At 43.7% G+C, this 27,713-nt stretch overlaps 1 protein-coding gene across 4 annotated transcripts in view; it reads left to right on the top strand.

Moving 5' to 3' along the window:
- Nucleotides 1-25,156, top strand: part of LOC139245640 (zinc finger protein 462-like) — a 238,632-nt gene extending 213,476 nt beyond the window's left edge. For 2 of the 4 annotated variants that reach the window (XM_070871217.1, XM_070871218.1), the window contains exons 5-7: nt 5,298-15,172; nt 24,797-24,863; nt 24,967-25,156. In XM_070871217.1, coding sequence (XP_070727318.1) covers nt 8,981-10,978 — 1,998 coding nt within the window. In that variant the 5' untranslated portion in view covers nt 5,298-8,980 and the 3' untranslated portion in view covers nt 10,979-15,172; nt 24,797-24,863; nt 24,967-25,156. The remainder of the gene's footprint in view (nt 1-5,297; nt 15,173-24,796; nt 24,864-24,966) is intronic. The other 2 variants (XM_070871219.1, XM_070871221.1) reach the window with 2 other exon arrangements.
- The last annotated feature ends 2,557 nt before the right edge of the window (nt 25,157-27,713 follow it).

Below are 27,713 nucleotides of genomic sequence, written 5' to 3'. Positions count from 1 at the left end.
CAATCCCTGTGTTTCAGTAGAGGCAGGGAGTTTAAGCTTCGACTGCACAGAGGACATGGAAGCTCCTGTATCTATTAAGAAGGGTTGCCACTCATTTTGAATTTTTAGCGATATCATCGGCTCCTCATCCGAGGAAGGTCCTCGTACAGTCAAGCTGCGTGGTCAGTATTGATATTCAGGTGACAGTTGGGCAAAGGGGTTGTTCTGCGAGAAGTTAGTACAAGATCCTCATCCTCGCCCCCCCTTGTCCCCCTCCTTTTCCTCCTCTTCCTTTTTCGTGCCGATGGGAGGGGCACTCCCTGCTCCAATGTCCTTCTTGTCCACAATTAAAGCATCATCCACTCCTTCCCCAGCCCTGGCCGTCTCCCATACCCGATCGGGGACCATAAGGTGGTCCATAGTTTGCGGGGCCGGGACCGTTGGGGTGTTGGGTATACCCATATCCCTGGTTATCCACCCAGCCCCGTACACAGTACTGTGGCTCCATTTGATATTCCCTTGGGTCGGGTTTCGGTCTTTCCCCTCGAGGAGGCTCTTCCTTTCTAGTCACGTATTCGGTCTTGACCCGGGTTGGGGGCGCACACCCTCCCTCTCCTTTCTTTTCCTGCCAATAATATTTCACTGCTCTTTCCATCTGGGCCTTACTGTTATCTGCCCAATTCATATTATTGGTCCGGATAGCATGAGCAATCGAATGGGGTAGGCACTGAAGTAGAATAGCGCAGAATTGAGGTGAATTATCTCCCGCCCTGAAGGCATTATCTCCTGATTGGCCTCAGTATAACTCGATGAACCTTTCCATGAATTCATCAGCGTTTTCATCTCGTTTGGGTTTGGTTTCTAATACGGTGGCCATACTGATGGGTTTTTGGAGGGTCGTGCCGAGAGCAGTAAAAACAGCGTTTAGGCGATCCTGGACATTAGGATGTGCAGCTGCCAGTGCGCCATGGTCAGCTCGCCTCACATGGGTTAGGAACCGGGCGTGCTCAGTTGGGCTCAGGGTTTGCTGCACTAGGGACCACAAGTCTCTCGATTCCGCATTGTAGACGGCAATGGTAGTTCGGAGGTGATCTATAAACTTGACAGGTTCGATCGGGCATGGTGGCCAGAATGGCCATAATTTCGTTCGGTTTCCAAGGCACATAGACATCTATGGTGAGGTGGTTTGCAGCTTGTTGTGCATCAGGGTTTGGCATTGGTCGGACCGGGAACTGCCGCCGGGGCTTGGGGATGGGAGCGTCAACCTCGGAAGATGTTTCTGGATCGGAAGGTGGCTCGGAGCCATCTGACCACGCAGCACCTCCGCGTCCCGATCGACGGGAGTGTCTGTTTTGCCTTTCGCGACTGGTATTCTGACTAGCGGATTCACGGGACTGCCTGTTCCTTCGAGATGTAGATCTGCCCTTCCGGTGAGATCTGGTCCTCTTGGCTAAATGGCCTGTGAACTGGGGGCTTGAGTCGCTATCAGAAGAGGAAGGGTCCGTCTGGGCTTGTCGGTTCATTGGTGTGGGGTTACGGTTATCATCACCTCCTACCGCTAGAGTGTAGGGTGGAGGTTGACGGGAAGGGGGCCGTGGTAAGGGGCCAAGGGCTACGGAAGGCACCGTTGGGTGCTGAGTCAGTGACCATTCATCAAATTCATCCTCAGCCTCGGTCAACGCAAAGCCAACCATTTGACTACGTAGTCTGTCGATATCTTTCTCAGAGGTCCCAGTGGAACTCTTAGTACGTTTCTCATGCGTGCACTCTTTTTTTAAAGACATCTACAGTTTTAACATGTCCTCCTTCTGTCAAGGAGAATCCTAATTTAGTGGCGTTCTCCTGCCAACTTGACAGAAGTGATGCATCTTTTAGCTTTTGACAGTAATGCCTCCATGTGGCTATTAGATCCTTATCCTTCTTCCCTCGTCCCTTTTTCCAAATCAATTCTTGGGCCCTTTTGGCCACCTCTACGCTTCTGGTGCCCCCTAGGGGCCATTGGTCATCTAATAATTTGTTCAAGGCTCCAGATAACAGTCTAAATTGTCCAGCTCTTTCAGGGAACTCTTAACATAACTTCTGTAGCGGACTACCCGCATCCGTAGTTTTATCTAACTGATTACCCATCCTCGCGTCGCCCCGCGAATGATCAATGTCCTAATTCAGTCCCGATTGCCTCCGCGTCACCCCGTGGTGGATTAGGTTACCTTATCCAGAGCCTAGGCGGACCAAGTGATATACAAGATCGACGCCGTACTTGGCATAAGTACAATTTCAAATTTGCACAGTCCCACGTCGCCCCGCGACTTAGTTTTACCTAATTCCCTATCCTCCGCGTCGCCGCGCAGTTTTCCTATTCGTGTCGCCCCGTGATAATCCTTACTTAATCCTCCGTGTCACCGCGCGGTACAATTCCCCTTGCGTCGCCGCGCAATTCGTTTAAGTCCAATCAGCGCCTAGACGGGCCAAGTGATATACACAAGGTTGATGTTGAACCTGACTTGGATACTTATTTCCTAAATTTAAAAGGTATTCGCCAGATTGACCTGGATCTCGTTCAGACACTACCTGAGAACCAGCGAGTGGCAAAACTTGTCCTCAGACTTTTGGACCAGAGGAAACCAAAGTGTTATTTAAAGTATACTCACTCCACTGGCCACTTTCCTCCCGTCTCGTCTGAGGCTAGTTCGGCTCTTAGTTCGCAAGTTTTCGGCAGTCGTCTGTTGAGATCCCACTTCTGACACCAAATGATAATACGGATTCTTTTTCCCTCAATCTGCTTCAGCGAATACACTGATACACGAACACCTTTGTTGCCTTTTCAGTAAAAGACCTTTATTGGAGATTCTTGGCCGGGACTTGTCAAGATAAAGGAACACACTATATTAGAGCTTGTTCAACTCCCTCAGGACAAGCCCCTATACAATGCAAAAGCTCAACAGTTATACATTTTCAGAACAGAACACATTTGATGAGCACTTGGTCCATCCAATCCCTTTCTACTTCCCCCAGAATACATCCAATGGCAGGCCAAAATGTCTCCTAATTAGGGCGGGCTCCAGGGTCCTTGTTTACAGTTTCGCTCTACATTGTACTTCCCTATTTTATGGCTTGTTATAGCAGTCTTTTCGTCTGACTCATGCCTGACTTTGCTTTTCACATAACTCGCGTTTGACCACAACTCTGAGTAACCCCTTTTTGTGTCGACAGTGCAATAATCTGCATCTTGACATTTCTTTAGCTATTTCCCATGATTCTCTACCCTCTGCTACATTTGCAATCCTGCTGTTCACATTCTCAGTGGGGGGGTGGGGAAATGAAATGAGTGTGGGAAGGGGGGGAAATGAGTGTGGGAAGGGGTGGGAAGGGGCATGGGGGGGCATGAGTGTGGGGGGGGGAGGAAGGTGAATGCGTGTGTGGGAGGGAGGGAGGGATGTGTGCGTGAGAGCCGCGTGTGGCGGAGGAGGAGAGAGAGGTGAGGTGGAGGATGAGGAGAGAGAGGTGAGGTGGGGGACGAGGAGAAGAGAGAGGTGAGGGGGGGGGAGGAGGAGAGAGAGGTGAGGTGGGGAGGAGGAGAGAGAGAGAGGTGAGGTGGGGAGGAGGAGGAGAGAGAGAGAGAGAGAGGTGGGGAGGAGGAGGAGAGAGAGAGAGAGAGAGAGGTGAGGTGGGGAGGAGGAGAGAGAGGTGAGGTGGGGGAGGAGGAGAGAGAGGAGAAGAGAGCGGGTGAGGTGAGGTGGGGGAGGAGGAGAGGGCGGGGGAGGAGGAGAGAGCGGGTGAGGTGGGGGAGGAGGAGAGAGCGGGTGAGGTGGGGGAGGAGGAGAGGGTGGAGGAGGAGGGAGAGGTGAGGTGGAGGAGGAGTGGGAGAGGGGAGGAGGAGGGGTGGGAGGGAGGAGGAGGGGGGGGAGAGGGGAGGAGGAGGAGGAGGGGTGAGAGGGAGAAGGGGTGGGGGTAGGGAGGAGGAGGAGGGGTGGGTGAGGTGGGGGAAGGGAGGAGGGGTGGGGTGGGTGCGATGGGGTGGGGGAAGGGAGGAGGGGTGGGGGTTGGCGGCGGGGGGGAGAGAGAGGAGTTAGCTCGCCGTTATTACACACTGCAAATTCCGGACATCACATTCTTCATGTGACCCAATCATTGAGACAATTTAAAATCAGCGATATGATAATGCTGCTCATTGAAACTCTTTGCTACAAATTCCATATAACACATAAATCCTTTAATCCTTCCTATACTCATCAACTCATTTTGCAGAAGAAAGAAACTCACACATACTGTATTCAAGAATAATGTTAACAAAAATGTTGTCCAAACATATGTATCCAAAAGGGATAGAATGAGGCCAAATAACATGGATGTGGCTGGTGAAGAAGGCTTCCATTCAAATACTAAAGACTCTTCAATAAGCAGTATTAAATTACCTGCCTACGAAACATGTTCCTCATTCTTTCAATGTCGTTCAACTTCCAGATATGACTAAATAGGTCATATCCAAAATGAGGGAATCCACAAAGATACTGGAATAAATTAGCATCTTCGTAGTATGGGCAGTGTGAAATCAAAGGAATGAAAATTGGGTGCGTTCAATCTCTTCAATTAGATTACAGCTCATGGTGAATGTGAAAATTTACCACATCTTTTTAAAGTGTCTGGCGACATATTGATATTAGTCATGTGCTTTCCCTACCCCTACCATATTATGCTGAGAGCTTATTTGTTTCTCTAACTACCCACAAGATTTCATTCTGTTGTCAGTATTATAATGCAGGCCTTCTTGCAATGTATTTATGTTCACAGTAGACTATGACAAGTCATTAGAGATGATGATTTCTAAGGGACTACCTGTTCCTCCAGCAATCAAGGCAACTGATGCTAAAATAGTGCCTATAGCTGTAAAAACATATTTCATTTCTAATGAAGCCAGGATGATTTTAGAATGGCACATTACAGAGAAAAAACTTCAACACAACTGGAGTTTACCATTACATATTCAAAGATCACAAGAGGCATTCATTCCTTTTGCTCCAAAGCTAATTGCCTCACAGCTCAACCCACAGCCTGATTTTGATACAAATATTGTTCCAATTGAGCCTGCATTTCTAGCTGCTGAGAGTCAAAAAAAAATTAGAGCTGAATGTAAAGAAACGGATCATAAATCATCGGTGGGGTCCCCCCACGTTGTTTATTTGTCATTAGAGAGTTTTATGCCTCATGCTCCATCAGTAAAAAGTATCAAGCCACAATTAGAAATATCAGCAGAAAATGAGGCATTGCTAAATAGTAAGTTTAAAACAGTTTGTTTACAAAACATGTTTGTACAATTCAAGGCAGGAACATTTTCTGCACCACAGTGTGAAGAAGCTATCAAAATCAAGAAAGAAAACAGAAAAGGAATGTTGCCTGTGATTGCTCGCCTAAAATCAGAACATAAAGATCAGTTAAATATGTGTTTAACAAAACAAAGTCTAGAAATAAAACTGGATAATTTGCCAGCAATTGTACAAGAATTCTACCAAAGTATATATCCCCCAGCACCAAAAAAAACATTATCAAAACTTTTTGCACGTGGTGAAGGTTTTAAAAAAACAAGGCCAGGATATATACCATTTTTTGAACAGGCTACTATTGATTACTTGGAAATGAACAAACACATTTCCCATCTCTGAGGATTTCAAACTCTGCATGAAGAATCAATGGAAATAACGATTTCCAAAGCTCCACCTGTGCTTCCAGCAATCAAAGCAAATACAGGTCAAATAGAGCCTGTACCCATGGAAACCGTTTTCATTGGTAAGAAAGCCAGAGGTAAATTAGAATGGCATATTACTCAAAAAAAACTTCAGCACAATTGGGGTTTACCATTGTTTTATCAGAAGTCAGTAGAAGCATTCATTCCAGTTCCTCCAAAGTTGGTTCCATCACAGCTCAACACACAAGCTGATTTCATTGTGGTCATTACTCCATGTGAGCTGCCATTTGTAGATGTTGAAATTAATAAAACATTAGAGTTGAATACAAGGAAAAAGATCATCAATCATAGATGGGGTCTTCCTAACTCTATTCAGTCATCTTTAAGAGATTTTTGTTGCCACAATATGGAAGAGGGAGCAACAGCAAAATATCAAACAAAGTAGCTGTCTTTGCTGGTCTCAAACCAGAACAGAAGAATAAATTAGAAGTGTGTTTAATAAAGCAAAATCTAGAAATTAAAATGCACCATTTGCCGGAACTGGTAACATTGTTATACAAAAATACCTATCCATCACCATTAAAGAAACTTCTTCCAAGGCTAATTACACCTGGTGAAGGATTCAAAAAGCCAAGATTGTTGTATATACCTTTTATTGAACAGAATGCTGTTGATCGTTTAGAGTTGAACTTAAAGCACGAACAGATTATGCATCTCTGGATACTTGACACACTGTGTGAAATGTCAGCCGAAATGATGATTCCTAAAGGACCAAATATGTCCCCAGTAATTAAATCAAGTGGAGTTCAAATAGAACCTGTGGATATGGAAACAGCTTTCATTGAAGATGAGGCTAGAGACAAATGGGATTGGCACATTACAAAGAAAAAATTCGAGAACAACTGGGGTTTACCATTACATATTCAGAAATCAATTGATACATTCATTCCATCTGCTCCAAAACTGGTTCCCTCCCAGCTAAAACCACATTGTATTTATGTTATAGTTGTTACATCAGCCGATCTAGCTTTCATAAGTGCTGAACATAGAAAAAGATTGGAAGTGAATACAAAGAAAAATATCATAAATCAGAAATGGGGGCTCCCAAATCTTATTCAGTCATCCCTGAGGGACTTCATGACTCCACCTCCATTGCTGCAAGATCGCTTGCTCCAGTCAGAAATCATGAAAGATAGCAAAACATGTACCAACATTGACATCGATCTTATTTCCAAAATGATTATGAAACACAAAAAAAGAAAGTTACCTTCACTACATTACCAGAAAGTTTATAAAAAAGCAAACTTTAAGATAAGTACATTTCCAGAGTTTGCCAACCTCAAACCAGAATGTAAAGATAAACTAAATATGTGCTTGTTAAAGCAAGCTCTCGATATTAAAGTACATTACTTACCTGATGTTGTGCAGGAATATTTAAAAAATGCTTACCCTGCAGCATCAAGAAAAACATGACCAAAACTTACTGTTGCTAGTGAAGGATATAAAAAACAAAGACCATGGTGCTTACTATTTGTTGAACAAGATGCCATTGATCACTTAGAGCTGAACTTAAAGCACAGACGAATTATCCATCTTTGGGGACTTGAAACTCTGTATGATGAATCTGTGGAAATGATGATTGCTATAGGACCACCTGTGCCTCCAGCAATCAAAGCAAGTGGAGCTAAAATAGAGCCCGTGGGTATGGAAAGAACATTCATTGAATGTGATATTAGGGACAGACTAGAATGGCACCTTACACAGAAAAAACTGCAACAGAACTGGGGTTTACCACTGCAGATTCAAATATCAGCAGAAACATTTATTCCGCTTGCTCCAAAACTGATTCCATCCCAACTAAATCCACAGTTGAGCTTTGGGGTACTTGTTGCTCCAACTGAACTAGCATTTCCAAGTAAAGAGCATAGGAAATTATTGGAACTCAATACGAAGAAGAAGATAATAAATCACAAATGGGGTCTCCCAACACTTATTCGGTCTTCGTTAGAGAAAGAGCCATGAAGTTTCTTATCAAGGAAATATCTTGTGCTGCAGCCAGAAGTAAAGAGAACCAATAAGATGGGGCCCAGCAATATTGATATAAGAAATAAGATTAGAATTCCTTTACAGATGAACAAAAGAGAGAAATTGTCTTTACAACATAAAAAAGGTAGCAAAAACACAAAGCCAAGCAAAACAGCAGAAGTGGCTGTTCTTGCCAACTTCAAACAAGAATATACCGATAAGCTAGATGTGTGCTTAAGAAAATTGCATCTAGAAATTAAAATGCATTGTTTGCCAGAAATGGTAAAAGAATTTTATAAAGAAAATTATCCTTCCAAGTCAAAGAAGCCATTAGGAAAGATTATCGCACCTAGTGAAGGATGCAAAAAGCCACGTTCATTATATATCGCTTTTACTGAACAGGATTCAGTTGAGCGCTTGGAGCTGAACCTAAAGCATAAAATGATTTTCTGTCTCTGGGGGCTTCCAACTCTTTATGAAAAATCAATGGAAATGATGATTCCCAAAGGGCCACCTGTGCCTCCAGCAATGAAGTCAAGTGTAGCTAAAATAGAGCCTGTGGGTATGGAAACAACTTTCATTGATAAAGTAAGAGAGAACCTCGAAAGGTATGTTATACAGAAAAACCTTCAGAAAACCTGGGGCTTGCCATCAGATATTCAGAGATCAGAAGAAGCATTTATTCCATTTGCTCCAAAACTAATTCCATCCCAACTAAAACCACAGCCTGCTTTTTCAGTAGTCAGTGTTCCAACTGAGCTAGCATTTCTTCGTGATGAGCATAAGAAAATATTGGAGATGAAAACAAAGAAAAAGATCATAAATTGCATGTGGGGTCTTCCCGAGCTGATCCAATCATCTTTGAATAAGTGTATGCGTACTTCTCCAGATGTTTCCAGCAATACTAATGTGGGCAATAAAGAAAATAAAATGGTTCCTCAACACACAGTCCCAACAATCAAAAGGAGGAAATTATCCATGTTACAATATGAAAAGGGTGGCAGAAGCAAGAAAATTAAGAAAATTGATGAGGATTTTTATCTTGCTAGCTTCAAACCAGAATGGAAATACAAACTAGAGATCTGTTTAACAAAGTTGTGTCTAGAAATTAAGACAGGGTGCTTACCTGAAATGGTAAAGGAATTCTACAAAAGCACCTATCCTTCAAAATCAAAGAAACCTTTGCCAAAGCTTATTGTACTTGGTAAAGGATTTAAAATACCAAGACCACGTTATTTACCATTCATTGAACAAAATGCTGTTGATCACTTGGGGTTGAATTTAAAGCATAAATAGATGACCCATCTCTGGAAAATTTCAAATCTGTACGAAGAATCAATGGAAATAATGATTTCTAAAGGACCACCTGTGCCTCCAACAATCAAGGGAAATGTAGCTCAAGTATTCTCTGTGAGTATGGAAACAAGTTTCATTAAAGATGAAGCTAGAATCAGACTAGAAAGGCACATCACACAGAAAAAACTTCAACATAATTGGGGATTACCATTACTTATTCAGAGATCACAAGAAGCATTTATTCTGCCTGCTCCAAAGCTAATTTCATCACAGCTAAAACCACAGCCTGATTTTGTTTTGTTTTTTGTTTCACTTGAACTGACCTTCCTAAGCTCAGAACATAGAAAAAGACTTGAACTGAATACAAGGAAGAGAATCATAAATTACAAATGGGGCCTCCCCAAGGCTGTTCAGTATTCTTTAAATAATTTTATGGCTTCTCTTGTGCTGCAATCTGATGTGATGGAAAGAAACAAGATATCTTCTAGTAATATTCAAGTGAGAAAAAGAAAAATAGTTACTCCAATGAATACATTTTTACAGACTAAAAAAATAATGTCTTCTAAACAAAATCGAAAAGTTAGCAGAAAGCTGAAACTTAACAATGTCGGAGAGATGTGTCTTTCTGCTAAACTCAAGCCAGAATGTAAGGACAGGCTGGATATATGTTTGATAAAACTGTGTCTTGAAATTAAAATCTGTTGTTTCCCACAAATAGTGAATGAGATGTATAAAGCTGCCTATCGTCCAATGCCAAAAAAGCCATTTCCAAAGCCAATTGAACCTGGTAAAGGATTTAAAAAACCAAGATTGTTGTACATACCTTTTATTGAACAGGATGCTGTTGATCGCTTAGAGCTGAACTTAAAGCACAAACAGATTTCCCATCTCTGGGGACTTGCAACCCTATATGACGAATCAACAGCACAAATGATTCCGAAAGAACCACCTGTGCCTCCAGGGATCAGAGCAAGTGGAGCTCGAATAGAGCCTGTGGGTATGGAAACAACTTTCATTGACAATGAAACTAAAGACAGACTAAAATGGCATATTGTACAGAAGAAACTTCAGCACAACTGGGGCTTTCCACTATGTATTCAAAGATCACAAGAAACATTCATTCCACTTGCTCCAAAACTAATTCCATCCCAGCTAAAACCACAGCTTAGTTTTGTGATAGTTGTTGCGCCCGTTGAGCTGACCTTCCTTAGTGATGGACACTGGAAAATACTGGAACTGAATATGAAAAAGAGAATTATAAATAACAAATGGGGTCTTCCAAAGTTAATTCAGTTATCGCTAAGGAGTTTTATACCTGTTGCCCCACAAATGAACCATTTCCTACTACAGCCACAAAAACGAGCAGTGCCTCCTTCTGCAAGCAATATTCTCCAGATGAAAAGCGGAAAGTTGCCTGCACTAAAGTATCAAAAAAGCATAAAAGCAAAAAAGAATAGTGAGGTATATGATAACCTCAGAGTTGCATGTGGAGCTGTTGTAGATTTCTGCTTTATAAAGCAATGTTTAGAAATTAAAATGGAGTATCTACCTAAACTGGTAATGGATGCCTATAGTGCTATCTATGCTCAAGCGCCAAAGATAATTTTACCAAAGGCTATTTTACCTGGCAAAGGATTTAAAAAGCAAAGATCATCATATATGTGTTTTACTGAACAAGAAGCAGTTGATTGTTTGGAGTTGAACTTAAAGCACAAAGAGATTACCCATCTCTGGGGATTTCCAACTCTCTATGAAAAATCATTGGAAATGATGATTCCTAAAGGGCCACCTGTGCCTCCAGTAATAAAAGCTGGTGGAGCTCAAATAGAGCTTGTGGATATGGAAACAACTTTCATTAAAAATAATACAAGAGACAGGCTAGAATGGCACATAACCCAGAAAAAACTTCAGTACAATTGGGGCTTACCATTACATATTCAGAGATCAGAAGATGCATTTATTCCATTTGCTCCAAAACTAATTCCATCCCAGCTATAACCACAGCCTGCTTTTTCAGTAGTCATTGTTCCAACTGAGCTAGCATTTCTTCGTGATGAGCATAAGAAAATATTGGAGATGAAAACAAAGAAAAAGTTTATAAATTGCAAGTGGGGTCTTCCCAAGCTTATCCAATCATCTTTGAATAAGTTTATGAGTACTTCTCCAGATGTTTCCAGCAATACTAATGTGGGCAATAAAGAAAATAAAATGGTTCCTCAACACACAGTCCCAACAATCAAAAGCGGGAAATTATCCATGTTACAATATGAAAAGGGTGGCAGAAGCAAGAAACAAAGAAAATTGATGAGGATTTTTTTCTTGCTAGCTTCAAACCAGAATGGAAATACAAAACTAGAGACCTGTTTAACAAAGCTGTGTCTAGAAATTAAGACAGGGTGCTTACCTGAAATGGTAAAGGAATTCTACAAAAGCACCTATCCTTCAAAATCAAAGAAACCTTTGCCATAGCTTATTGTACTTGGTAAAGGATTTAAAAAACCAAGACCACGTTATTTACCATTTATTGAGCAAAATGCCGTTGATCACTTGGAGTTGAATTTAAAGCATAAACTGATGACCCATCTCTGGAAAATGTCAAATCTGTACGAAGAATCAATAGAAAGAATGATTTCTAAAGGACCACCTGTGCCTCCAACAATCAAGGGAAATGTAGCTCAAATATTCTCTGTGAGTATGGAAACAAGTTTCATTAAAGATGAAGCTGGAGGCAGACTAGAATGGCACATCACACAGAAAAAACCTCAGTGCAATTGGGGCTTACCGTTTCAAAGATCACCAGAAGTATTCATTCCACCTGCTCCAAAACTGATTCTATCCCAGCTAAATCCCAAGTCTGATTTTGCAATAGTTGTTGTTCCTTCTGAACTGGCATTTCTTAGTGACGAACTTAGGCAAACCCTTGAGCGAAATATAAAGAAAAGATTTATAAATCGCAAATGGGGTCTTCCCAAAGTTATTGACTTTTCATTAATGCAATTTATGGCTCCTACTCCAGATAATAAAGGCTTCATACCACCATCAAAAAATCTGAAAGAAAACAACACAATGTCTAACAGTAACAATTTAGATAAGAGTTATAAAGTGTTCGCTCAGGGTACAAACTTCCGACTCAAAGGAGGAAAATTATTTTCACAACGTGAAAGAGATGAGGTAAACATACATAAAGTAAAAGAAATGTCTGCCAATGTTAACCTCAGACCAGAGTGTAAAAATAATCTGGCTGTGAGCTTGACCAACCAGTGTCTGGAAATTAAAATGGATTGTTTGCCTAAATTGATAAAGGAATTCTACAAAAATACTTATCCTCCAATATCAAAGAAACCTTTACCAAAGTTAATTGCACCTGGCAGGGGATTTAAAAAACCAAGAATACGATATATTCCTTTTACTGAACAAGATGATATTGATCGGACAGAGATGAACTTGAAACACAGACAACTTTTATATCTCTGGGGACTTGAAACGCTGTATGAAAAGACATTGGTAATGATGATTCCCAAAGGACCACCAATGATGATTCCCAAAGGACCACCTGTACCTCCACCAATTAAGACTAGTCAAGTTCAAATAAAGCCTATAGGTGGGCCAACAACATATGTTTGTGAAGAAGTCAAGAAGTTTCTAGAATGGCATATTTTGCAGAAAAAACTTCAACGTACTTGGGGCTTACCATCACATTTTCAGAAGTCAGCAGAAGCATTTATCCCACTTGCTCCGAAACTGATTATAAGCCAGCTAAGTCCACAGCCTGATTTTGAAATAGTTATTGCTCCAGTTGAGTTAGCATTCATAAATGATGAGCACAAGAAGACACTAGAAATGAATACAAAGAAAAGGACTGTAAATCATATATGGGGCCTCCCCAGGCTTATTGAGTCATCTTTAAATGAATTTCCTCCACCAATAAAGGATTTCATAAAACAATTTAAAATTAAGAAAAAGAAAAGAGTAAGGTCCAGAACCAAAGACATAACAAAGTATTATAAAATGGTTTATTCCCAGTGCACATCTCTTCTGAACAAAGGAGAGAAAAATACTTCGGATTTTGGAAGTTTTAAGAAAAGTGTCAAAATGAAAAAGAGAGAAAAGAGGATGTCTACTGTTGTCAAATTTAAACCAGAATGTAACATTAGGTTAGATATGTGTTTAATAAAACAAAGTTTATCTAGTAAACTTCTACCTGAAATGGTAACACAGTTGTACAAACAAACTTATCCTCCAGTATTGAAGAGACCATTACCAAAACTCATAACACCTGGCAAAGGATTTAAGAGACCAAGATTACCATATATTCTGTTTGCTGAACAAAATAGTATTGATCGCTTGGATATGAATTTAAAGCACAAACAGATTAATCATCTTTGGGGTATTGCACCTACATTTGCCAAGTCAATAGAAATGATTCCTAAAGCACCTTTACTTCCAGCAATTAAAGCAAGTGGAGCTAAAATAGAGCATATCGGTATGGAATTAGCCTTCCAGTATAATGAAACAGTTGACATTCTAGAATGGCACATTACAATGAAAAGATTTCAGCACCAGTGGGGCATACCATTGCATATCCGAAGATCAGTGGACGCATTCATTCCATCTCCTCCAAAACTGGTTCTATCCCATTTTAGCCGGTGTCCCGATGTTGATATTACTGATTCTTTAAAGAGCTAATATTGCTAAGTGAGAAATATAAGGAAGCATTGGAAATAAATACAAACAACCGGATCATAAATCACAGACAGGGTCTTCCCAATATTATTCAGAACTCTTTGAGTAGTTTTATACCTCCTACTCCACCAGTATGCATGCAACTGTTAGAGACTGGAGAAGGAAGTACAACAGGATTGAATAGATCTGAACTGAGCAAAATTAATACAGTTTTTCCTGCTGAACAGAAGTTATTGGCAAGCACAACAAACGGTAAAGATGGTAAGGAAAGCAACAGTGTAAATAGTATGGAAGAACTTTCTGTCAGTCCAAAACTGGAATTTAAAGATAAAGTTGAAGTAGATGTGGCAAAGCAATCTATACAAATGCAATCAGTGGATAAATTTTCAGCCACAAGTAAAAGTTTGCTGAAACTGAATACCCCTTATAAAAAACAAAACTTAAAGAGCAAATGGAGTGACGATTGTCTTGAGGTAGATTGTTCCATAGCATCACCCAGTTATAGGCCAAAATCTATGAAAATCGTGAGTTCTTCAACTTGGACATCAGATCAGAAATTGGCTGATTTGGCAGATAAACCAGTGACTATTGTGGGACTGTCTTTCGGTCCAGTAATAATAGGAGCAAACCTGCCTTCATCCCCCATGACTGTGCAAGAGGAGTTCAACATTTATCTGAAACAAAATATAGGTTCTGTTTTGATGCCACGTCCTGTTCGTTATGCAGATTGTGAAGAAATCTTATCAAAAAATGCAAGAGACTTTGGGAATAATGTATCCTGTTCAGAACAATTGACTGAGGAAACAAACAATCATATTCAGCAAGATGAAGAACATGGATATGTTAAAATAATTGCAGGTGCTATTGTTAAAACCCAGAATGAGGAAGAACAAGTGCAGGTTGATCTATCAGAAATAATTTGTGCACAGCCTTCACCTACAGAACTTTGTGATGCCTTGCAAGAAAGAATAATTATTGCATCTCAAGATCCTTATGATGGAAATTACTTGAGCGTTTCTGCTGAGGAACTCCATTGTGCTTATTATGAAACCCTCAATGAATCATATATTTCCAGAACTCATGTTGTGAAGAAAGAATGCAGGAAAACTTTTCAAAGTCAGTATTCAAATCAAACAAAACCAGATAATACTTTGCGAAAGTCAAAGGCTAAATTTTCCAAGCAAGATTGTCAGAGACCAAGAACATTTAAACATAAAGAAGAAGATGAAAATTCTGAGTTATGCAGCCAAAGCATTCTTTTTGTTAGCCCAACTGAAGAGCTGCAGAACACAGTTATAATGATCTGCGGTTCAGATACAGACCAAAAAGAGAAATCTTACCCTTACTCACATTGTGACAGACCAGAAAGCACAAGGTCATCAAGAAAAACTTCTCACAGTCGTAGACATGATGAAAGATCCTCACGATGCTCCACGCCCCATAGTCCTGGATGTCAGCAAGATTTTTCACAAGAGGATTCTCCGTTTACAACAAATGAAGACTATGAAGGTACTGTATAGTCTGATGTTTTTGTCAGATGGTAACATTTTGTAAATAAGTATAATTGCCACCAAAACCATATTTATTTTGCCTTAAAAGTTTCTATATGTAAAAATGTAATTAAAGATAAGCATAACTAATTAACCAAAATTGGTATATCTTCTATTTGCTGTGTTAATTTGGATGTATGATGTGGATAGTCTGTTTCACATTGTAAGCATAAACCATCCAACCCGTGGCCACTACCTGTCAGCAGAAAAATGTCAGATGCATATCCTCTCAAAAAGAGTATAGTAAATTCTAATTTAAATAAAATCATTTTATTACTAATAGTTGACAACTGGTCCCAAATTTGCACAGCCTTCTGGTACATTTCTACTGTAACTCTGTAGCTAGATCTTTGCTGGGAATTTCTGGAAGGCCTTTTCTGCGACGGAACCTTCAACTGCCCCAAATGAGGGTGCGTGGTAGGGACTCTACATTGGGAATTCCAATTCTTCCAATCTCAGTAGGACCCCATATAAATTTGGAGGCCATACAGTATGCCCATTAAGATGAGAACTACAAACCTCCACAATGGGGCCCCATCAGAGGCTCCAGATCAGGAATGCTGCCCGGATCCCCAAACAGCTGGATGGACAGGTAGTCATTTAAGGAGTGCTTCATTTCAAGAATAAAAATAATGCCACAATAGTTCTTACTTTCTTTATAATTCTGCATTTGTTACATACACAGAGGTCTGACCAGAAGTACTGAGGAGAAGGTGTTACGCTTCAGTCAGTGATAGCACTCCCGACTGATTCAGAATGTCACATATTTAAGTGCCACATCAGGTCTTGAGCACATAATCTATGCTGACAGTTTAGCTGAGTAGAAACATAGAAAATAGGTGCAGGAGTAGTCCATTCAGCCTTCGAGCCTGCACCACCATTCAATAAGATCTGGCTAATCATTCACCTCAGTACCCCTTTCCTGCTTTCTCTCCATACCCCTTGATCCCTTTAGCCGTAAGGGCCATATCTAACTCCCTCCTGAATATATCCAATGAACTGGCATCAACAACTCTCTGCGGTAGAGAATTCCACAGGTTAACAACTCTCTGAGTGAAGAAGTTTCTCCTCATCTCAGTCCTAAATGGCTTACCCCTTATCCTAAGACTGTGTCCCCTGGTTCTGGACTTCCCCAACATCGGGAACATTCTTCCTGCATCTAAACTGTCCAGTCCTGAATTTTATATGTGTCTATGAGATCCCCTCTCATCCTTTTAAACTCCAGTGAATACAGGCCCAGTCGATCCAGTCTCTCCTCATATGTCAGTCCTGCCATCCCGGGAATCAGTCTGGTGAACCTTCGCTGCACTCCCTCAATAGCAAGAGTGTCCTTCCTCAGATTAGGAGACCAAAACTGAACACAATATTTCAGGCGAGGCCTCACCAGGGCCCTGTAAAACTGCAGTAAGACCTCCCTGCTCTTATACTCAAATCCCCTAGCTATGAAGGTCAACATGCCATTTGCCTTTTTCACCGCCTGCTGCACCTGCATGCCAACTTTCAATGACTGATGTACCATGACACCCAGGTCTTGTTGCACCTCCCCTTTTCCTAATCTGCTGCCATTCAGATAATATTCTGCCTTCGTGTTTTTGCCCCCAAAGTGGATAACCTCACATTTATCTATATTATACTGCATCTACCATGCATTTGCTCACTCACCTAACCTGTGCAATGCAGCCTGCAGCCTCTTAGCATCCTCCTTACAGCTCACACCGCCACCCAGCTTACTGTCATCTGCAAACTTGGAGATATTACACCCAATTCCTTCATCCAAATCATTGATGCATATTGTAAATAGCTGGGTTCCCAGCACTGAGCCCTACGGCACCCCACTAGTCACTGCCTGCCATTCTGAAAAGGACCTGTTAATCCCGACTCTCTGCTTCCTGACTGCCAACCAGTTCTCTATCCACGTCAGTACATTACCCCCAATACCATGTGCTTTGATTTTGCACACCAATCTCTTGTGTGGGACCTTGTCAAAAGCCTTTTCAAAGTCCAAATATACCACATCCACTGGTTCTCCCTTGTCCACTCTACTAGTTACATCCTCAAAAAATTCTAAAAGATTTGTCAAGCATGATTTCCCTTTCATAAATCCATGCTGACTTGGACCGATCCGATCATGTCACTGCTTTCCAAATGCGCTGCTATTTAATCTTTAATAATGGAATCCAACATTTTCCCCACTACTGATGTCAGGCTAACCGATCTATAATTACCTGTTTTCGCTCTCCTTTTTTAAAAAGTGATGTTACATTAGCTACCCTCCAGTCCATAGGAACTGATCCTGAGTCGATAGACTGTTGGAAACTGATAACCAATGCATCCAATATTTCTAGGGCCACTTCCTTAAGTACTGTGGGATGCAGACAATCAGGCCCCGGGGATTTATCGGCCTTCAATCCCATCAATTTCCCCAACACAATTTCCTGCCTAATAAGGATTTCCTTCAGTTCCTCCTTCTCACTAGACCCTTGGTCCCCTAGTATTTCCGGAAGCTTATTTATATCTTCCTTCGTGAAGACAGAACCAAAGTATTTGTTCAACTGGTCTGCCATATCTTTGTTCCCCATTATAAATTCACCTGAATCTGACTGCAAAGGACCTACGTTTGTCTTCACTAATCTTTTTCTTTTCACAAATCTATAGACGCTTTTGCAGTCAGTTTTTATGTTCCCAGCAAGCTTCCTATCATACTCTATTTTCCCCCTCCTAATTAAACCCTTTGTCCTCCTCTGCTGGATTCTAAATTTCTCCCAGTCCTCAGGTTTGCTGCTTTTTCTTCCCAATTTGTATGCCTCTTCCTTGGATTTAACACTATCTCTAATTTCCCTTGTTAGCCACAGTTGAGCCACCTTCCCTGTTTTATTTTTACTCCAGACAGGGATGTACAATTGTTGAAGTTCATCCATTTCATGTACTGTTGGAGGTGCTGTCATTCAAATGAGATGTTAAACTGAGATCTGATCTTTTCTCTGAGGCGAACAAAAAGATTCTTATTTGAAGAAGAGCAGCAAATTCTCCCAGTGCCTTGAACAACATTTATTTGTTACCCATCATCTTCCATACAAGTAGACATAGGTCTTCTTGGCTTGCCTGTGATAGTATTACAGCCACCTTTCATGTATGCTCCTCGAAGATGCACAAGGATATCCTGTAATAGTTACCTGACCTTTTTTTTAACAATCCGTGTGTTTCTCTCTGACCCTTTGTTTCACTCTCTTCAATTTAATAATTTCTTTATGTGACCTCTGCTGTTGTCCAGCTCGTGCCATCTGGCCTCAATTACAGTAATCAGTGCCTCCACTTCACCCTGTAAGGAATTCTTGGTTCTCGAGCCACATTGCATATTGCATTGCAGCTCCGATTTTTCCACTAAGAATTAAAGTTCTCACACACAACTGGCTCTTTAAAAGTGGATAAGTGTAGACCGGGAGCTGTACTAGGCATGCGTGCCCATAGCGGTCATGTCAAAAACGTCCCTTTTTTTTGCGCATATGCACAAGGGGGCTGTCATTTACTCTACATGCCTACTGTTTGTACTATCACAAGGTGTGCCAACTGAGGGCACAGCAGTGGGAGACTTGTAGGTTGCCTGTACAGGTGTGCCTGGCCTAGTATAAGAAGCAGGCCACCAGGTGTGATCCTCACTCTGGAGTTAACAAATAAAGGACTAAGGTCACGATAGTTCAAGTGCAGCACATTGCCTCATGGAGTCATTATTAGACCATCCAAGACACAACAATTGCCGACAAGATTACAGACTTTCACGCGAAAATGACTACCCTTGGTACGTTGCAGCAGTTCGCCGATGGTGATGATTGGGACGCCTTCGTGGAGAGGCTCGAACATTTCTTCACAGCAAACGACCTGGCAGGAGACGATCCGGCCACACTGGTTGATAAGCGCAGAGCTATCCTGCTAACCAGTTGTAGGCCCACCGTCTATGGCCTCATCAGGGACTTGCTGGCACCAGGACGTATGAGGAGCTCGTAACACTGATCCATGAGCAACTCAAGCCCAAGGAGAGCATCCTCACAGCCGGACACCGGTTCTACACCCACCAACGGCCTGAAGGCCAGGAAATCGCGAAATACGTCGCAGACCTCAGGAGGCTGGCGGCACCGTGTGATTTCGGCGACCACCTCAACGAAGCGCTACGGGGCATTTTTGTCATTGGAATCGGCCATGAGGGCCTTCTTCATAAGCTACTGTCGGTGGATACCACAGTCGCACTGCAGAAGGCCATCTCTGTGAGCCAGGCATTCATGACCTCGACCTGCGGTTCTAGCCAAATGACTCACTCTCAGGACTCAAACCCGGCAGGTTTTGTGCACAGTGTGGACTGTAGAACGTGAACCATCTCAGCCTCCCAGTCCCTTAACTCAGAGTCCGCTGGTGGGGGCTAATCGAGTAGCTCCATGCTGGCATTGTGGAGGGAATCACAGGGCTCACCAGTGCCACTTTAAAGACTATGTATGCAAGGGCTGCTGCACAAAGGGCCACTTCCAGTAAATGTGTAAGAAAAATATGACTCACTGTCGATGAAGAGTCTGCAAATGGCCATGAATCCTGCGCGGATTATGAAACGATAAGCAGAGAGGCAGCTCAGCCCCACGATGAGGTATATAGCATGTTTACCTGCACCACCGAGTGTTCCCCGTTGAGGATGGAAGTCGAGATAGATGGTGTTCCAATTTTCATGGAAGTGGACACGGGGGCGAGCCAGTCAGTAATGAATAAGAAGCCTTTGAGAGACTATGGGACAATCAAGCTGAACGACCAAGTTGGCCCCGTTTCAGGCAAAGCTGCGCACCTACACCGATGAACTTATCCCAGTCTTTTGTAGTTCGAATGTAAAGGTACTCCATGATGGCACGGTGCACAGGTTACCTCTGTGGATTGTTGCAGGTGATGGACCAACGCTACTCCAAAGAAGGTGGATGGAGAAGATCCATTGGAAGTGGGAAGACTTCACCCCTCCAGCGATCGACGTCCTCCGCATTTGGAGCCACAGCAAGCCCTCACTTGAGGGGGGACCCGGCACCAGAAAGCAGACCAGCACAGCACCCGAGGCACAGAACGCTCAGCACTACTGCGTGGAAATCCAGCTGGGACGACCCGAATGCACCTTTCAGGCTCCGGTGGCAGGACTCCAGAGGAAGAAAATCGGATCCAAAGGCGACTTTCCAGCTTCAGTGGCAGAACCCGGGGAGAAGAGTGATAGGTCCTTACGATACAGTATAAATGCACACGAGGCCCATGCTTGAGAGAAAGTCAGTCTGTGACCTATCCTTTATTCCTTAGCACTCAAGTGATGAAGGTGGGTGGAGCTTCCCCTTTTGTATCTGAAGGTCCAGGTTAGGAGTGTCTCCCACTTAGTGATCATTGTTCTTACAGTGTACAACTTAGGTCAGATTATACATGGGTTACAATGCTGGTTGAATACATGACATCACCTCCCCCACAAAGTCTTATTGGGATCACAGATTGAGTCTCTCTGGTGGTTTACGCTCTCTTGTAGAGCACCTGAGTTGGGGCTCCGGTTGTTGGGTGCTGGCCTGAGTGCCTGCTGTTTGCGGTGCCTCAGGCCAGTCCGGACTGCCTACAGTGATTGGGCTCTCCTCCCTTTGGTTCCAGTGTTCGGTCACCTGTGGTGGAGTGAACTCAACGTCGTGTTCTTCCTCTGCTTCTTCAATGGGATTGCTGAACCTCCTTTTTGTTTGATCCACGTGTTTGTGGCAGATTTTCCATTGGTAAGTTTAACGACCAAAATCCTATTTCCCTCTTTGGCAATCACAGTGCCTGCGAACCATTTGGGCCCTGCAGCATAGTTGAGGACAAAACCAGGAACATTTACATCAGTACATCGCTCCCTCGCATTCCTGTCATGGTAGTCATATTGTGGCTGGCGCCTGCTCTCGACAATTTCTTTCGTGGTGGGGTGTATAAGGGATAACCGGGTTTTGAGCGTCCTTTTCATTAGCAGCTCTGCGGGTGGAACCCCTGTGACCGAGTGTGGTCGGGATCTATAGGCCAATTGGAGGCGTGATAAGCGTCTTTGAAGGGAACCCCCTTGGATTCTGAGCTTCCACTGTTTGATTATCTGCACTGCTCGTTCCGCCTGGCCGTTTGAGGCCGGCTTGAATGGTGCCATTCTGACATGGTTAATTCCATTGCCTGCCATGAAGTCCTGGAATTCAGTGCTTGTGAAGCATGGGCTATTGTCGCTGACCAAGACGTCCGGTAGACCGTGGGTGGCGAACATTGCCCGTAGCCTTTCTACCGTGGCAGAGGATGTGCTTGAATTTAAAATGTCACACTCAATCCATTTGGAGTAGGCGTCTACGACAACCAAAAAAAATTTTCCCATGAAAGGACCTGCGTAGTCCACATGGATGCGTGACTATGGCTGGGCAGGCCATGGCCAGGGGCTATGGGGGGGCTTCCCTGGGCGCATTGCCCAGCAGAGCACACATGTTGCACCTGCGAACACAAAGTTCCAGATCTGCGTCTATCCCTGGCCACCAAACATGTGACCTGGCAATTGCCTTCATCGTGACAATGCCCGGGTGCTCATTGTGGAGTTCTCTGATGAACACCTCTCTGCCCATCTGGGGCATGACTACTCGGTTTCCCCACAGTAGACAATCGGCTTGAATCGAGAGTTCATCCCTTCGCCTGTGAAATGGTTTAAATTCCTCAGGGCATGCCCTGTACGTGGCTGCCCAGTCCCCATTCAGGATACATTTCTTGACTAGAGACAATAGCGGGTTTCTATTTGCCCAGAATTTAATCTGACGGGCTGTCACAGGTGAGCCTTCGCTTCCAAAAGCTTCAACATCCATGACCATCTCAGCACCATGCTCGGTCGCCCCCTCACTGGTGGCTAGTGGGAGCCTGCTGAGTGCATCGGCGCAGTTTACGGTGACCGGTCTGTGCCGAATTGTATAGTCGTAGGCTGCTAACGTGAGTGCCCACCTCTGTATGCAGGCCGATGCGTTTGCATTTATGGCGTTGTCGGCCAAAATGGACGTTAGGGATTGTGATCTGTCTCCAGCTCAAATTTCCAGCCAAACAGGTACTGGTGCATTTTCTTTACCGCATATACACATCCACCCGACACCATAGGACGACGCATCACACGTTAACACAAGTTTCTTACATGGGTCGTATAGTGTTAACAGTGTTAGAACATAACAAATTACATGCTCTATTAATAGCCCTTTCCTGGCTATCCCGCCAGATCCATGCGCGACCTTTGCGTAGGAGCACGTGTAGCAGCTCTAGCAGCGTGCTCAATTTGGGAAGAAAGTTACCAAAATAGTTCAGGAGCCCCAGGAACGAACGCAGCTCCGTCGTGTTACGGGGTCTGCGTGCTCTCTGGATCGCTTCCGTCTTGGATGCAGAAGGACTGATTCTGTCCGCTGCTACCCTCATCCCCAGGAATTGTACCTCTGGAGCTAGGAGGACGCACTTCGCCTTTTTCAGTCGCAGCCCTACCCGGTCCAGTCTGCGTAGCATCTCCCCCAGGTTGTGGAGGTGTTCTTCAATATCGTAACCCGTGATGAGGATGTTGTCCTGAAAAACCACCGTCCCTGGAATCGACTTGAGGAGGCTTTCCATCTTTCATTGGAAGATCGCGGCGATCGAGCGAATCCTGAACGGACATCTGTTGTACTCAAACAACCCCTTGTGTGTTGTGATGGTGGTCAGCTTCTTCAATCACTCACCAGCTCCTGGGTCATGTAAGCTGAGGTCAGGTCCAATTTTGAAAAAAGTTTGCCATCAGATAGCATCGCAAAGAGGTCCTCCGCTCTCGGTAGCGGGTACTGGTCTTGGAGTGACACCCGATTGATGGTGGCCTTGTAATCACCACATATCCTGACTAACCCATCCGCCTTGAGCACCGGCATGATCCGGCTCGCCCAGTCACTGAATTCAACTGGCGAGATGATGCCTTCCCTCAGCAGGCGGTCCAATTCGCCTTCTATCTTTTCCCGTATCACGTACGGCACCGCTCTGGTCTTGTGGTGTACTGGCCTGGCGTCGGCGTTTATGTGAATCACTACCTTGGCCCCCATGAAAGTGCCGATGCCATTTTGAAATAATGAGTCAAATTTGTCCAGGATCTGTGAGCATGATACTAGCTCCACAGAAGAAATTGCATTGACATCGCCCCATTTCCAGTCCATGACAGCAAGCCAACTCCTCCCCAGTAGTGCGGGACCGTCCCCCGGGACAACCCAGAGTGGCAACCTGTTCTCCGAATCTTTGTGGGTCACGACTACCGTGGCACTGCCTAGCACCGGAATGATCTGCTTTGTGTAAGTCCGTAGCTGTGCGTCAATCGGCAATAATTTTGGTCTCCTGGCCTTGGACGCCCACAACTTTTCGAACTGTTTGATACCCATCAGGGACTGGCTGGCACCTGTGTCTAGCTCCATTGATATTGGGATGCCATTGAGGAGCACTTTCATCATTATCGGTGGTTTCCTGGTGTATGAACTATATACGTGCTCCACATGAACTCGCTGAACTTCAACTTCCAGCGATTTCCCCCAGCGTTCATTTCTGCAATTTCTGCAGGTATTTTGCTCATCTCTGCAAACTCCGGCTGAGTGTGTGCCTCCACGCCTCCAACATGAGCTGCTGTTGGAAACAAAAGTTCCCTTGCCAGTCGATCGTCCCTGTCTGCCCCTGTGACTTTACTTGAATGCGCCATTAACAGGTGTTGATGGCCCCATTACTGGCCGCATTGTCTCTTGCAATGGTGTGAATCGCCGTTCAACTTGCCATTGTCTCTGTCGAACTCCCCCTCGATGAGCAGGGGTGTTGATTTATTGTCGAGCCTCCAGCAATGGTCCTTCCCTTTGAGGGAGGGAAGGAACCTCGGATCCCGGCAGCGCTGCACTGGACATTGTGCAACGCTCTGCCGCTACCACCCCTCTTGCCTGGTTTAGCGCTCCAAGGGAAGTGGTAGCGCTTGATTTAGCGCTCCACTTCCTTCCCGGAGCATTAAACCCAAAGTTCGCATCGGCTTCACTTGCACAGCGCCCGGCGATATTTTTGAACTCCTGTGAAAGTTATCGCTTCGAACGGGGCGCTGCACAATCTAAACTATCGACTTGATGTTTCATTAGTACATCAATTCTATATATTTTTTTTCAGTTTCTAAAGCATCCGCTCTAAATTTCTTTCTTATCCTGTAGGGTACTTTCACGATAAGAATACCCCCAGTATGAACCAATAATGTATTTTTGAGCATTACAGATAAGAAAGATCTCAGATAAAATCCCTGGGAACATCTCAGTTTTACGTCTAATCCAAAAGACGGTTTAGTAATTACTTGTACCATATCATGCAGCACAAGTGTCGAAACCTTTCTTTGAACAATTTCATGTAATGTAGAATAGAATTCTAATAGCATTAATAACTGTGGCATTTTTTGGAAAAATGCTGTTAGTATATTTTATCTAAGTCAAGCATACTGTGCATTATTTTGAATTGTGCAGAATTTGGTAACATATACTAATTGCATGACAAAAACTTAATGATATATTTTTCTATTTTTTAGTCTATTACCAATCTGAGAGTCCATTATTATCACATCCAGTACACTAGGACAAATTAAACAAGAGAAGGTACTATGAGTAATGTATGTTAAGAATTCAGCTTTAACAACCATTTATTACTTGCCACACTGAAAAACTAATAACATGAAAAAATTGTTTTCTTGAATTGCAGTTTCATCATCAGGATTTCTTAAAACTTACAGCCACAAGACATGACATCGATGAAGCAAATGAATCATTGTTGCCTGCTGATCTGATACAGTTACATCACATGTAGCATTTCACTTGCTTAAATAAACATCATTATGGCAAAGTGAATAATACATGGATAGCCTTTTAGTTAAATGCAAACATAATTTGGAAATAGGTTATGAGTAGGAATCTTGGAGGCCTACATACTAACAAATTTCACATGGTGTTGATCACAAGTTGAGACACTAAATAGGATAAATGCAATCAGTAAGTAGGCCTTCACTCATTTAATATATGACACGGATTTCCAGCTGTGGATTCAACCAGTGTATTTTAATACGTGAAGGAGAACCCAAGAGGTAATTTAAACTTGTGTATAATTTCCTGATATTCCTGCCTGCATATCACCGATTCATATTCATATTACAAAGTTTCCAGGCTTGCCAGATGCACAGCTGAATATTGGCCCGGAATTTGCAGCCAGCAGCAAAGCGAAGACACTCCACACAGGGATCTCGCAATCCGTGTCGAGAGCTTTGAGTTTTCTGACCTTGAATTCAATTCAACGGAAGTTAATAGGGATTCCATTTTGTGAATTGTTGTGACATCAACAGGCTGTCTAAGCAGCTAATCAAAAGGCAGAATTCTCACAGACAGCAAACAAGGAAGTGGGTAAGCCCTTAATATTCTAAAGGGGAGAAATTCCCCAGCGCCTCGATTGGGGGCAGTAACCGACTCGGGGCTGGACTACCTTCACCCGGCACAGAAGTTCTGCTCCGACCGCAAAATTGCAGTTACCACCCATCACAGGAAGGATGCGCTCCACTTCCTGTAGGGGCGGGTTCCAGGGCACTACTGGAGCGAGTTGGTCAGCTCTACACAGCTGCTCCCCAGTGGCGGGCGGTGCAAAATGGGCAATTTCGACCCCCAACTTTTTTAAATAGTTAGAGAGAGCAAAACAAAGGTTGGAGCTCTCACATGGGGAAAAAGCAAACCTAAAATAAAGATGCACAAACTTAAAAATGTTTTTAAATCATTTCTTAAAATGAACAAATCTCACACTGCACAAAATTAAAATTATTACGCTGTTAAAGCCCCAATTATATCTAATCACTTTGGATGGAACTTTTAATTTAACAGTGTACTTACTGCGGTAGAGCCGAAGTTTCCGTCTGTTTCAGTGATTTATGCGATTTCACTGATTTCTGTGGGGGTCAAGTGGAGGTGGGCACGGCACAGCCAGTTGTGGAGCTGTCATTGACAGACCCCAGCGTCGGGTTTCTGCATGTGCACCACATCCAAAAGTTGTGGTCAGTTTCAAATTCAGGGCCAAAGGAGATAAAGAGCTATACTTGGACATTGTTAGAAGCAATTAAAAAACATTTTTTTTAATGTCATCATTTAAAGGACACATCCATTTTTTTCTGTAACTAATTAATCTCCCGTGGTGTTGCACATGGGGAGTCGAGACCACTTCAGACTAAGCAGAGTTAGCGGATGGGAAGATATTGAAGGCAGATGAGGAGAATAGAGGCAGTTGGAAGGTGACTAAGGAGAGACAGAGGTGAGGGAGGAGAGTGAGCGGGGAGGAAAAAAGCAAGTCAGGTAAAGGGGAGTGAAGAGGTGAGGGGAAGAATGAGAGGAGAGCATAGAAGGTGAGGTGAGCAGTAGGGAGATGGAGAGAGGAGGGGAGAAAAAGAGGAGGGAGTGAAGAAAAAGTTGGATGGGGTTGAGGAGAGAGTGAGAGGAAATGATGGCGAAGACAAGGAAGGGAAAAGGAGAGGAGTGGGTCAGGAGACGAGGAAAGGAAGGGGTTGACAAGAGGGGAGCGAAGAAGGGAGGGGAAAGAGGATAAGAGGAGAGGAGAATAGACACTGGGGATGGTAGGGGATGGGGAGGGTAACGAGAAGGAAAGGAAGGTAGAGTGACGACAGTGCAGCTAGCTGCTACAGGGTTATGCAAAGAGGAGAGAAATGGGAAAGAAAGGAGGAGAAGAATTAGATAGAGGAGAGGGTAAGGGGGTGGGGATGAGTTGGGAGAGGAAAGAGGAGAGGGAGGGGTAAGGATGTAAGGTGAGGAGAGAGTGGATGAGGCAAGTGGGAGTTTAATTCAGTTTCATGGAGCTTAACTTTCATTCACGGTGCATCGGTGGTGTAGTTTGTGCAGCATGAAGAATAGGAGAATAGGGGGCCAAGATGGCCCCTTTTTTAAGAGCCAACGGTGTGGAAAGGAGTTACTGCTCAGTCAAGGGGGAGTGGCCGACAATTGGGACATTGCCCTCGTCACTTTTTCAGGCGGAGAAGGTGACCGCCCTGCCTGTGTTCCTGTCAGCAACCCCTTACCGCCCGGCGGTGACCCCTTATCACTCTGTGAGGGAAATTGCCCTACGGGAGCAGAGCAGGCACCAGTCAGTGCCCCTAACAGATTTCCCCATCAGGAAGTTGCTGGGCAGCGCGTACACGCTTAAAGGGGAGGGCATTCTGCCACTGCCGCCATTTAATTTTAATTGTCGGCTGACTCTGAAGTCGGCCTGATAATGGCGACCACAGGTGCGGCCAGGCCGCCAACATGCAGCCCGTCACTCGCTCTTGGGTGCCAGACCGCTGGCCTTGCCAAAGCCCTCCCTGGTGGCCCAGTGGTGCCACTAAAGAGGTTGCAGAACTTGCAGTGCCCCCCCACCCCCCGCCCTTTAACTGATGACACTGCTCGCCTTCCACCCCGCTCCCA

Source organism: Pristiophorus japonicus, unplaced genomic scaffold (genome assembly GCF_044704955.1).
Source record: "Pristiophorus japonicus isolate sPriJap1 unplaced genomic scaffold, sPriJap1.hap1 HAP1_SCAFFOLD_226, whole genome shotgun sequence".
Lineage (NCBI taxonomy): Eukaryota > Metazoa > Chordata > Chondrichthyes > Pristiophoridae > Pristiophorus > Pristiophorus japonicus.
This window is presented reverse-complemented; position numbering and strand designations above follow the sequence as displayed.